General features: G+C 40.8%; 2 protein-coding genes across 2 annotated transcripts; one reads left to right on the plus strand and one right to left on the minus strand.

The window, feature by feature from the left end:
- Window positions 1-4,329: 4,329 nt before the first annotated feature.
- Window positions 4,330-5,920, plus strand: LOC6529423. Its single transcript, XM_002090391.3, has 2 exons — window positions 4,330-5,123; window positions 5,385-5,920. Exons 1-2 carry the CDS (start codon window positions 4,354-4,356, stop codon window positions 5,707-5,709), a joined length of 1,095 nt encoding a protein of 364 aa, XP_002090427.1. The 5' UTR covers window positions 4,330-4,353; the 3' UTR covers window positions 5,710-5,920.
- A 4,331-nt stretch (window positions 5,921-10,251) lies between these two features.
- LOC6529424 (protein croquemort) lies at window positions 10,252-13,097 on the minus strand. Its single transcript, XM_002090392.4, has 4 exons — window positions 12,089-13,097; window positions 11,053-11,849; window positions 10,698-10,791; window positions 10,252-10,635 (listed from the first exon to the last, which is right to left on the minus strand). The coding sequence occupies exons 1-4, from the start codon at window positions 12,515-12,517 to the stop codon at window positions 10,480-10,482; spliced, it is 1,476 nt and encodes a 491-aa protein (XP_002090428.3). The 5' UTR covers window positions 12,518-13,097; the 3' UTR covers window positions 10,252-10,479.
- Window positions 13,098-13,141: the final 44 nt, after the last annotated feature.

Consider the following 13,141-nt stretch of genomic DNA (forward strand, 5'->3'; position numbering starts at 1 on the left):
GGGGGATCTGCAGCAAATGCATGCTCATTTAAATGGCAACACATTGAAGAACCCTAATTCTGTGAGCATCATATTTCATCTCTTTGGGAGGCACCCGCGCGGAATTTAAAACATTTCCCCCCTTTAAGCGGTGTGTATTGCTTTCAAATCATCCTCAATCTTGTGGCTTGCGGTTGGCTTTTAGTCTGCGGAAATCAAAGGACACATTGTGCGCCGCCTGGCATCAAGTGCATCATGTGGCAACAATGTCATTGTCTCCACCAGAGACCAAGGGGAATTAGTAGGGGGTAAAGATTGTCATGCACATTATGCGGGTGTAGGGCTTCGAATGAGGGGAAGGAACTCGGCTGGCGCCCAACTCCGAAGTCACAAAGTCAATTCATTGCTTCTGCAGACGACGCACATAAATAAGCCAGGCCGAGCAAAGTTGGCCCAGAAAAAGGCTTTGACGAATGGGTGGCTGGCAAAAGTGGTTTTCGGTGGCACAGTCCGCTAGTTGATTGCGCATTAATTTGTGAGCCACGCTCTGGAATCCCTTAACCATTAGCTCTAGGTTGTCTGAGTTATTATTTGCTTAAAGTTTTCTCCACCCAGCTGGGAAATGCACAAAAGCAGAGACTTCGAGATGCACTGAGAGCGGGAGAAAACTTTGAAAAGTAATAACAATGGCCAACAGACAGAAAGTTTAATACAATGATGATGTTGATGGCTGCCTTGCATTAAATTAAATATAAAGGAAAGGAAAGCAATTCAAATCAACAACGAGCGTTGCTTTCGACTGTTTTATTTGCATGCAGTTTCTAGTTTGTTTTCTGGCTCTTGTCAACATCATCCGGCAAAACTGATATATATATATACATATATAAGTGTGTTCTCCAGTTTGGATTTTTCATTGCGAGAAATAAAACTAGTTTCAAATGATCAAAATATTTTAAAATATAATAAAAGCTCCTCCTCTATTTTAAATACATAGATTTCCACCAAAGCAAAAATGTTGGTTTGGGGCAAGCTCAAGTTCAAATGCCAAGGCGCCCCTTAAAGTGTGCAACATACATTTCCAGGACCCGAAATTCCTTCACAGAACGTATCCTTTCGTTTGTTGCGCTCTTAATGCGATTGCATTTAAATTTATAGCGCCACCAACAAAAGTGATGCATATTCCTGCATATTTTTTCGGTTTTCTCCTCTTTTTGGCACTGCAATCAGACGTGTTTGAGTGCCGGAAACAACTCGTTTTTCTTGACGGCAGCAGGGAGCAACACGTCGCTGTTTCGCTGCCTATCTGCGCGGTATGTTGATACTGTAAGTTGCTGTTGTTGTGTTGCAATTGTTGTTGCCGTTGCAAGTTGCATGCATTTGCACTTGATAAGCAAACACGAAGAAGAGGGCTGGCAAGAAAAATCAACACGGTCCGGGAAATATGCATGTTCTTGTTACCGGTAGATTTCCATTTTAGATGGCAAAGTCGTCGCCGTGGCGTTGTTTATATTTATGATTGGGGCGTGGCCAGCCCTTCTGCCAGGGATGACGAGTTGCCGTGCCGGCTGTGCATTATGCAAGCCAATCGAATGTCACTTAATTGGCTTTTTATGCGGCATATTTTAGTGATAGATTCGATCAGGCGGTGGCACAAAAACTGGAAATGCACTTTGCAGTTGCAAGGACATTGTCATAATATTTGTATGAAACCGCCATTAAACTAAAAAGTCAACAGCAATAAAACTAGGAAGGAACTTATTTCTCTATATCCTCTATATTTAAAATAAATATTAAACTCATACTTTATATACCCAAATTGGGAATGCATTGTAGACTTGTGCTAGGTGAACACTGTTGGTGATGTGTGTTTCCATGCATTTGACGTTAGCACTTGTAGTTTAATGTCGTTTTCGACTTCAGCCCACTTCTGCAATTTCCCCATACATCTTGAGTCCATACAACAAAACAAGTTGTTGATCACATAAAGCTGGCTTCAGACGAGCACAGAGCACGGAAAACAAGGAGCTGAGCCAAGAGCCTCAGCCCGAACCGAAACTGAACAGGCGTCACATCTTGTTTTTGTGCCGGGGGCTCAAAGGTAACGCAAATGGGCACGACATGCAACCAGGGCCGGATAGGGGCGGGCAGGGGCGTGGCTGTGGGTCGAAGGTGGCCAGGACCGCCAGGACCGCCAACAACTAAAACAAAACATTGACATAAATACGTGAGCGCTGCTGTGGCTGCGGTTACAACAAAAGTTTGTGTTTTCCTTGCTTTTTTCCTTTTTTTGGCTTGCGAAATGCCCTTGGAAAGTAGGTATTACAAATTGCTGATGAAGTCTGCCGGGAATATATGGCTCAGTGAGTGGGTATGCAGGATTGGAGGCAAGTTTTTCTGGTGTCCTCGGGTAAGGTTATAAAACTTATTTAAGTGTTTTGGGGTTGGTGGGTAAAATGGTCTAGATTTTCGGGAAAACTTTTTCAGAAATTATTCCAACAAACTTTTGATTTTATTTTATATGATTTGTTACAAGAAAATACAATTCCGCTCAAATTTGGTTGCTTAAAATATCCGACAACAACATTTTAAAAAATATACGTTATCGAAAATTGAAGAAGCTTGAAAATGTACATCACTCTTTAAATAAAAAAATATTAACCAAAGGATAATTCACAAAAACTGTGGCTTATCGAAATAATATTAACTTAACAGATGACAAAACTACGAAAAAGTTAAACCAAAAATTTGATAAATATTAAGTAAAGAGCATACCCTGTTCAGGAATAACCCTGATACCTTTTCGTCTTTATATTTTCCATTTTCCTTTCTGCAAACTACGTTAGTTTGCTCACTTTTTTCACCTTGTTTTTGCTTATTAGTACATAGTTTTCATTTTTATGCGACGGCTGCACGAGCTTTTTTGTATTTTTATATTTATTTCTTTTGAAGGTTGCCTGCCGGCTGGCTTTGTTTTAAACTGGGCTTGTACTTGGGCCATACATTTTTAAAACTTGATCGTGAATGTGTGCCATGGTGTGCATTGTTGATGTTCTTGCCGCACTCGCAGGCCTAGAAGTGCAGAGCTGAAAACTCGCTGCGAACCATTTTCCCGCTGTTTTATGATATTTTTTGTCGTTGTTGATATGTTAATCGGGCTGTGCATGCAATTTTAGTATTACCTGGCCATTTGTTTAATTTTAACGCCACCTCGGCAGTATTTTTTGTCACATGATATGCGTAAAGCATAAAATTTAATAGATGTTGCAGGCGCCTTTGAATTTTAATTATAGGGCGGGAAGAAAAAATGGTATCTTATGCCGCAATTATATATTATGTAAATTGGTAGCTGGGGGCAGCCCACACATGCTCTCCACCTTTTTAACACAATCAAAGGTATGCTCATATAAATGCCTCGAATTTTATTGTTTTACGTGCGCTGAGGTCCTTTTCGTAGCGTGAGTGTGAGTGTGAGACCTCATAAGTGTTGTGGGGGCCATAAACGCCTCTCGACCTTTATCATAAAATGTGCGTAAAACTTCCTTGTGGCATTTATTGATAAAACGTTTGGGCAATGAATTCCTATTTGAAAAGAAGGCTTAAAGCCGAAGAGAATAAATGTTATCTGCTTGAAGGTGAGGGCATAAACTGGAAGATTGCATGCATACATGGCATGTCTTTCCGCGCAGTATTTATTCGATAATTATTACCTAGTTATAAATATGGGTTGAGGGGAAAAGTGATTGGAAAGGGGTAAATATACGATAAGATATACAAGATAAGCCTCTAATAAATAAAATGTTTAAATAAAAGTCAAGCTCAACTTAATTACTTTAAATGAACTTTAATTTGCACGACAAATTATGAAATAAGGCGATTGAAACATTTTATAAAAGTGTGGCCCAGTTTGTGGCTGCATCGTCTGTCTTTCATGGAATCTGCTATACCATTTTACTCTACGAGAAACGTGCCGCTTTTATAAGTTGTTACACCGAAATTGGAAAATTCTAAAAGTTCAAATGATTCATTCATTTAAGAAATATTCTCCAAATACAGATGGTACATTTATTTAAAATATTTTAAATTGAGCAGCAGCTTAGTAATGAAGTGCGAGATATTTTTTGCACTTTCCGCTGAATCAGCGAAGTTTGCTCTGCTTTCGTTTACCGAAAATTTCATAACCCCGACATGGAATTTCCAGGGACGCATCGCTGTCCAAATTCTTTATCGCCGGCAAACATCTTTGGGGTCTTATCGTCGAGTGTCAATGGCAGTTATCTGCCGATGGATACAATTGCTCTCAGAAACTGATATAAAAGCGCTGTTCAGCGAAAATTTCCCAATCGAAGCGCGTACCCCCCATCGAATTGGACCGAAATGGATTTTCACCTGCTGATGATTGCACTCGTGCTTGCACCAGTTTTTACAGCTGTCCACTGCCAGGTGGCCTGCAATGCGAGGAGCGGCCCTGTCCGCCAGAAACGCATCGTTCTCAGCAGCCCGGGAACAGGTGCGCTGGCCGAGTTGGACACTTGCCAGTACCGCGTGGCGCCGTGGAGCGGCCAGGTGTGTCAGGTGCGCGTTGATTTCGAGCGCTTGGAGCTGCCGCAGCCGCAGCTGAATGCCAATTCCGGAGTGCTGGAGTGCGTCGATTTTCTGCAGATACAGCGTTTCCGGCTGTGCGGTCGCAACAGTGGTCAGCACTTGTATTTACCGATTCGGCAGGGTCAGGAGCTGAAGCTTCTGTTCCGGCTAGCCACGTCCCTCGGCAGGCAGTCCACCTGGCAGGTGACTCTCACCCAACTGGAGTGCCCCAGGGACCCCGCCAGGGGCTTAAGTACAAGCCAGCTGGAAGTGCAGACACCAACTGTGCGACCGATTATGCCCTTTTTGGGCAACTTCCTGCCGCGGACCATTTTTGGTGGACAATCTGGAATCGGCTCGGGTGCCGGTCCCGCTGCTCAGCTTATCCATTCGCTCACATCGCCTTCAATTGCGGATCTGGAGATGCTCGCTCCTCTGGGCTGTGATCAGTACTACAGGACCACCACTGGCGGTATAGTGAGCTTCAATTTTGCAGGCGGCGTCTATATGCCCAACATGAAATACTCAATTTGTGTCAAGGGAGCGCCAGACAACGAGATAAGGTGAGTGACTCATGAAACTTCAAATATATGGTGCATAGTGTGGGTACTTCACACGGTATTTATTGTGTTCAAGTCAACATGTTGTATAATTGGTGTTCATTGCTGAGTACTAATGGTTTTCGCATTCAAAATGGTTCACCCTTTGTAAGGAATTTTACATCATTTACATTATTGAACTGGTATTTGCACGCGAAAAAATTCGTATTAATAATTAAATAAATTATATAAACTTTGCCTAACAAAACTTTGCCCCCAAAACAGCTACAAGATCTCACACTTTGAGCTCTCCAAGGCGAACTCCGAGCAGCCAGGACCTGCCTATGACACCGATTGCCGGAGTACAGTATTGACCCCGTTGCGCGTATCCGACTACGTGAGCATTGCCGATGCGTACATGGTCGGCAGGCCAGAGCTGCAGGCCACTTACTACTGTGGCAATGGATTGGCTGACCAGGAGCTCGTGGCCCGGCCGCCTTTTGTCCTGCGATTCGCCAGTGATTCGCAGTCCAGTGGATCTGAAACGGGCTTCCAACTGACCTACACGGTCCGCCGGTCACAGGATTCCCCAGTGTCCACAGATCTGTAAATTGGCATAAATAAAGCCGGCAGTCTTAACTAAATCAACGCACACAAGTCAGTTGGAATTGACATTATTAAATGCTGCAGTGATACTGGCACTGTGAACCAGGACATTCCCTAGCCACGGATTTGCCTTAATTAAATGCCCGGCTCCGGCATTAAGTCACATGTATCTATATATGCAAATAAATTATGGAAAGCCCACTGGCATAAATGGCATGTGGTTGACAATTATGGCAAAATGTGTACGGGAAACGGGTTCAATGGAATGCGGATAGAATTTCATAGATGATTATTTTGATATATGCTTAACAATGAGAAGCTGGAGCAATTCATTGTTCTGCTCTCGAGCTGCGCAAGAGAAAACAATGCGGAATGGATATTGTCTTGGCGCAGGGCTCGAATTGCTTGAATGTGTGCAGATATTTAATTGAGAAATTTAATGGGCGTGCCATTTGACTAGTATCTGATTTGTTGCTATTTGTAACATAATTCCCATATCACTTTCCAGTTTCTCAGTCTTTAAATGGAATGGAAATATTGTTAAGATATTCTTATAGTTTAGGTACTGCGCAATAACACATCAAACATACCTGTTTGAAAACTAAGGTTTACTTTCCCAACATTCTTCGAAATATTTCGGAATCTCCCTTGGTAACTTTATATAAAATAGCAGCGACAACCACACGGATATTTACATTTATAATTGCAAACTGGTGTAACTTGCTTGGATATTCCGGTGGAGAGACAGCCATTCGCCACCCCCTCAAACTTTTTACACACAGCTGCAGGAGCGGATGCAAATGCTTTTCGGGGGAATGGGATCCGGAAGGCAGTGACATTTTGATGCCGACACAGCTGCCACAATTGCCAGTCCATGTATTTTTAATGAAAATTTAACAAAATTTCTGCGGTTTAAGTGCGAAAATTGTCGAAAGCGCGCACAGCAGGTGGCTGATCGATACACATATACAATACAGTATATACATATATTCGGCGGAAACGAACGCGGAAGTGCGAATTTTTGCGATTCAGTTGAAGGAACACATATGCAAGCTGCTGCAAAATGTTGAGCAAATAGGGCCTTAGGCCAAACGGATATGAAAGGGATAAATTCAGCATTAAAGGGGACATTGTTAAGTGTCTGGTAAACAGAATGAAATTGCATTTGCATCGATGACCAGAACACTGGGGAAATTGCCTTTCAAATATGCATAGTCATATGCTCCGACACGATGCCAAACAATGTGAGCCAGCTCTTTTGGTCCGACATCGGCATCGGCATCGACATCGACATTGCTTTCGACTACTTTCCCTCTCGAATTTATGTAGTCTCCTTTTGCTCTGGCCAACACTTTTGCTCGCTTAACGTTTCTATCCTGGGGCAAATTGTTTTTACCCACCAGTCGACAAAGATGCTCCAGCATCTTGGACCATCTTCCTTTGGGCCACCTTGTGCCACTGGCTTTCTGCCAGCTAAGGAGTGAACTTTAAGCCTGGTCATAACCCAAACTGAAAAGCCAGCTTGGGAATGGAGCCGCCATTTTATATGGCAGTCGGGCTTAATGGTCACTTCATAAATGCAGGCGATTTGGACGCTCGGCACACACCGCGTATGCGTACTGAAACTTTGTTAGTGCAAAAGCCATGATTGTTGGCCAGGCGTAGTTTTAATTGTGGCATTTTTTGAAGGCAGTGAATAACTGCGAAATTTCATTATAAATTGGCTTCTAGCTAAGTAGCCGCATATTTGATTGCATGCTGTTTTTCAATTAACACACATCTGCTGCTATCAGTTTACAAACTTTATATTAATTTTAAAACTATACTAGCTGGTTTTCATTTCACGTTCGGACATGTTAGCCAACAGAAAACTATAAGCATAAATTGTTTGGTTGTCACGCCAGCCATAGCCAATTGTGGGATGACGGTGAGGGAGTTAAATTCCAGAATGTTTTTTAGATTGAATTTTTAAATTTTTTCCCTCAACACACATTCAGAAATTTTTTCTCTTTTGTTTTGGTGTTAGCCCGAAATGGTCTATGTTTATTTAAGCATTTTCTCACTGCAGATTTCCCCCTCTGATGCTGTCAGCTTTGTAACATCTGACCCAACGCCGAAGGCCCAATGCAATTTACGCTGCTAACAAAACATAAAAAAAGAACAATATTCGTAGCACAAGGATAGAAAATTGTAACAAACATTCCCCAAAATAAAAATGCCAGATGCGGTTTCAACATTGTAGTTACAATGTCACAAATTATTAATTGCTAACGGATTTATTTATTGGTGGGCTGGCAGCTAAATTTAACATACATTTTTCACAATGCTTTCATAAACTACTTTGGGGGTTTGCGAAGCTCTATGAAAACGTAGCCATATTTTATGCAGTCATTTCTAGAGCAATAAGCTGTAAATATTTGAGGGAATTGTGTACTGATTACTTAAAGAATACCTAAATAGGGTAAAATATTAATTTAATGTTTGCCTCATCGCTGCTAAAACGCAAGCATTTACACAAACTTAAATGCCGATTAAGTAAAATTAAATTGTGCGAAAAACGAACGACACAGAACACGTCCTTGAGCCGAGGGAGACTGTCAACAATGAAAAAGGAAAAAAATTAAGCAGCTAAACAGGGTTTTATGGACGGCCGGCAGAAATAAACAAACAAGTCGCTGCCAATGGAACCTCCGGAAAATCTGTAAGCCACGGCAACATGACACTGGCCAGCTCACACTCTAAAACACATTTGGACTTGTCCCTTATACAAAGGACCAGGCCGAAGCCGAAGCCAAAGCCAGAGCCAACAACATAATCTACGGGTTGTCAGCAGCCCAAAAGACCACAAAGGCAAGGCAAACGAGCTGAAGGTCGCCGGACGGGAGGGGCACAGTGGAACGGGTGGAGCAAACAAATTAGTATGCAAGTCAGGCAGCCGATTAGGACACTGAAGTTTTCGCGACATAAACGGACGGCAGGCCACAATGAAAACATCCCATTCCATCCCATCACTTCATGCCTTTCAAGCCCCTTTTTTTTGGTTTTTCGGACTTAGCCAAAATAATGAAGTCGCTCACTGACGCGATCTGTTGCTTGTTATGCCTAGAGAAAAGCCGCAGAAGCATTAAAAATGTTATGGCAAACACAGGTGAGTTTTGATTTCTTGATACCCAAGTCCCCAAATCCCCAAGTCGCTCCACAAAATGTTATAATTCAATATTTGTTATTATAGTTTAAAATACTTATTTTATTAAGTTATTTTTACAGTAAAATAATACATTGATGATTGCTGGTATCAATCAGCACATGACGTTATCAAAAATAAAACTCCCAAGGAACGCTTATTATATCGTAGGTATCATAGGCATTAAAAAAGTATTAAAATGTCAGTAAGTCTGCGCACCTTGACAACCAATTTCCAAAATTAAATGTTCTTGTTGTTGGTCACCATTTTCTTTAAATGAAAGACTGCCTTTTTTGTGTTATTTCGGGTTCTCTGTCGCTTTTGGGCGTTGCTTAAATATTTCATTAAAAATTCCACGCACAATTGCACATTGCGGTGGTTTCTTGACCAAGCATAGAACAACCAAAGAGGAATAAGTCCTTATTTAACCTTTAAAATGACTGCGTCCAGAGAATATTACTGAATTTAAACTGAATTACTGCCAGAATATGGCAACTGTGAAGCATAAAATGTCAAAAGAAAATGTTTCACACGGAGAATGTAATTTTAATGGGTAAAAGTTTCACACTTGCGTAAATAAATAATAAACGACACAAGCTTAGCTGTAAATCAAATGCTTAACAACAATTTAAAGTATATAATCTAATAAAATGGCATATTTTAAGGCCGAGCTCAGAAATGATAAGCTACGTTTGCTGTAAAGTACATTTTAATAAAAATGCTGTGCATTTCTTTCATTTAACCTCTGTCAATTTGTCAACACATTTTTAAATTAAAATGCGCACGCATTTTAACATGTTTTATTACTAAAATGTAAGTATGTTGTGCTAGCATAAATTTCACTTCAAATGTAATTCTTACTTGTGCTCAATGTATAAATATTAGAAAAAAGTAAGGATAATTTATTGAAATATTTCAACGTAATTTATTGATATGATGCCAAATAAACACCTAAAACCTTTTTCAATTAGTTGTATTGGGATCTATATTATCATTAAAACAGTCATATTTAAGCCCGCTCTTTATTACCTTCTTGCCCCGACTGAGATTTTGTTAAAGTTATGGCCGACACATACTGGCAGTCATATAATTTTCATATTTTCATACATTGTTTAACTTGTTCCTTCGCCCTTTTCGTGGGCCACAAACAATGTGTGTGCAAAACGTAAGTTTGCGTGCTTGGTGCATATAAATTAGTCGCTTATAATATTCTTTTGGCATTTTTCAAATTTCCAGTTCGGTATTTGCCGGCTCTGCCTGGTGAAAGAGTTCGTACGCCATAAAGTATGCAGCTTACGTGCTCAAGGATTTCTCCCTTCCCGCCTTCTTTGCATAGCATGAAGGAACAGCAAAAAACAATTATTAACATATTAATAAATTTTAGCATATTTGAAAGGCCATAATTTAGTGTAATTCTAGATGCCTGCAGCTGGGCAACACCTGGGGTAAATTGGATAATCCTGCCAAGCACGTAATTTGCATTTTTTATGACCAGGCCTTTAAGAGCCCTGACTGATTATGGCCTTAAACAATGCCAACATTTTCGTAGTGATTAGCGAATTTATTGCTTGGTTAGCCTTAACAGTCTTATCAGGTTTGAGTGCATTGTACTTGTTTGTCGGGCTTTTGTTCGTTGTGCCATTTGTTATTTTTTGTGATGAATATTCCAATTACGACTATCGAAATTCCAAAAAGAACTAAGCCAATTCCTGTATACATTCCTATATTCGCAGCATTAAGCGCTAGCTATTAAATAAGATATTGCATTTTGTTATTTGTTTATTATTTATATATATTGGCCATCCTACCTTCAAGAGTCTTATAAGCCCTTCGTCTAATTCCGCATGCATTCTCATTGTAAAAAGGGGTGCATGATGATCATAGGCCACGTTCTTGAACAAGCTAGAAAAGAAAAATTAAAAAAATATTATAATTAGGTATTAATAATGATTGTATTCTTTGTCTATAGCCTGATACAAAATTAACCAAGAGACAATTACATAGGTACAAGAAGGTACATATTAAATGACAGTTTCTATAACAACAAAATTATTTGTGATGCTTTATAAGTTAAAAAGTCTCAGTCAACAGTACTTTTTATCAATCATCACAGGTACAATGTTTGTGTTTTTGAGACTTTGCATCGTCAAATAAGAAACTCACTCAATGGCCTCGTCGCGCACCACTTTCGTGCTAATCATGAGCTGCCCCCTCAAGCTCAGCGGAATTCCAAGAGTGGGCTCCATTATCACATACATGCCGTGCTGGGACTCCACGGGCTGCAGGCCGGTGGTGTTCTCCCTGTACATGGGATCTGTGAGGAAAAAGTGCGGATGCGACATGTAGAACGGGCCATTGAAGGCGGGAGGACCGTAATCCAGGACTCCGTTGCGCGGACACTCGCGATTCTTGAGGCAAAAGCACTCAGTGTCCGGCGACAACTGGCCATTATCGAGGGTAAGATTGGTGGACTCAAAGCGCCAAACATCTATGCCGTCGATGGTAAGGTTTTCCTTGGGAAACAAGTTCAAGTACCGCGCAGCATCTGGTAGGAAAATGGTGGTGGGCTGATCCCACTCCCTGTACGGCGACCAGAGCTCCCCCGTGCTGCCATTCACCTTGCCGCATTCGCCGGGATAAAAGCCGGTTGTGTTCCTTCCATTCCACAGGAGCAGATCTCCCAGCTGGCTGAGATCCCCACGGCCAGTGTGCACTGTAAAGTTTCCCTCAGCCGTCTTGGAGTTATTCCTCTCATAGAACCAGCCAAAGGTGTTGTTGTAAATCGGGAGCAGAGGCGAATGCAGCTGCTCCACGAAGTCAAGCAGATGGTCGTAATAGCCATCAAAGAGCCATTGGCCAGCTGTGTGGGTCATGTGGGTGGCGCCGCCCTCGCGATTGAGGGCAAAGTTCATGACCTTGCGCAGGATGCGGCGCAATTGGCGCGAGTACAAAGCAGCTGTCTAAAGCGGATAGCGTGATTAGCGAGGATTACTGGATGTGGCGACAGATTTTCGGTCAGAGATTCGGAATAAAACAACAGGATTCCTTTTAAGAAGAGCAGCAACATTTCATTAAAAAGGTGATGACTTTTGTAAAACAAAACAACATCATTCCTTGACTTCAGATTAAATGTAGGATTATTTGACTATTATTCTTTTAAATAATTGAAACTCTTATTTTCTTTTTTAATCAGACTTACCAAAGATGGAAAGTGTGGGGCTATAACTACATCCTCCAGCGATCCATTTGACATATCCGGCAGAAAGTGCCAGGTGCGTTTGCCGAAATAGGTCACCTGGGGCTGATTCCATTCCAAATCTTCTTTAACCTTAAAGTCGCTGAAAGTGTAAGGTCCCAGCTGCTCAAAGTGGGGCTTAACGCCCTCTGTATTCAAGTCCCCCGGATTAGTCCAGTTAAAGAGGAAAACTGTGCTATATAGCGGCATGGGCGTGGTCACCCAGCGATTGTAGATAAAGGAGTTGGGAGCCAAAGGCAAAAGACTACGAATCCATTGCCGAGATACCGCGGGCCAGGCTGCGGCCAGAAAAATCCCAACCGCCAGGATCAGGCCCCCCATGGAGAATACCCAGATCTTTTGCTGGCGCACACTGCAACAACCACAACACATCGCCTCCGATCGATTTCGCTACTGGTACTTTAAGAAATGTAAACGGTGGTATTTATAGGCGAGCCCACTGTTGGGATACATTGATGTTCAATAATGGAAATGCAAGATTAGATTTCAAGAGCAAATTTGTTCCTCTATTTTTATATTTGTTTTGAAATGTCCACTTGGAACGCTCCTGATAGGCTAATCTGCAAAAGCTTTTCACAAGAGGCTTGTTTTAGGAGCAGAGTTAAATATTATTGAGTATTTTAGTTTTCTGATTATTTTTCGTTTCACTCATTAGATACACTGTAAAGAAGGAAGTACATTCTAACTGAACTCCGAATTCGCTTTAATTCACTATTACTATTATACTATACCATTTTGTATTTTTGATATTCAATTATAAATTTTAATGAAATAAAAGTTTTAATTAGTTTTTTAAATTTTCTTTTTATTTTGTGAATAACTTGTATGAGATCTTTGTAACTTAATAATAAAACTAAAATCTAAAAAAAAAATCTTGAAAAAACGAATTGGTAAATTAATACTTTTTAAGTTTTTATTAATATAAAATCAAGATATAACATTTAATTAAGTTTTCGTATTTTATTAATAAATTTATTTTTTAGATTTATTATATTT

This window comes from Drosophila yakuba, chromosome 2R (assembly GCF_016746365.2).
Source record: "Drosophila yakuba strain Tai18E2 chromosome 2R, Prin_Dyak_Tai18E2_2.1, whole genome shotgun sequence".
NCBI lineage: Eukaryota > Metazoa > Arthropoda > Insecta > Diptera > Drosophilidae > Drosophila > Drosophila yakuba.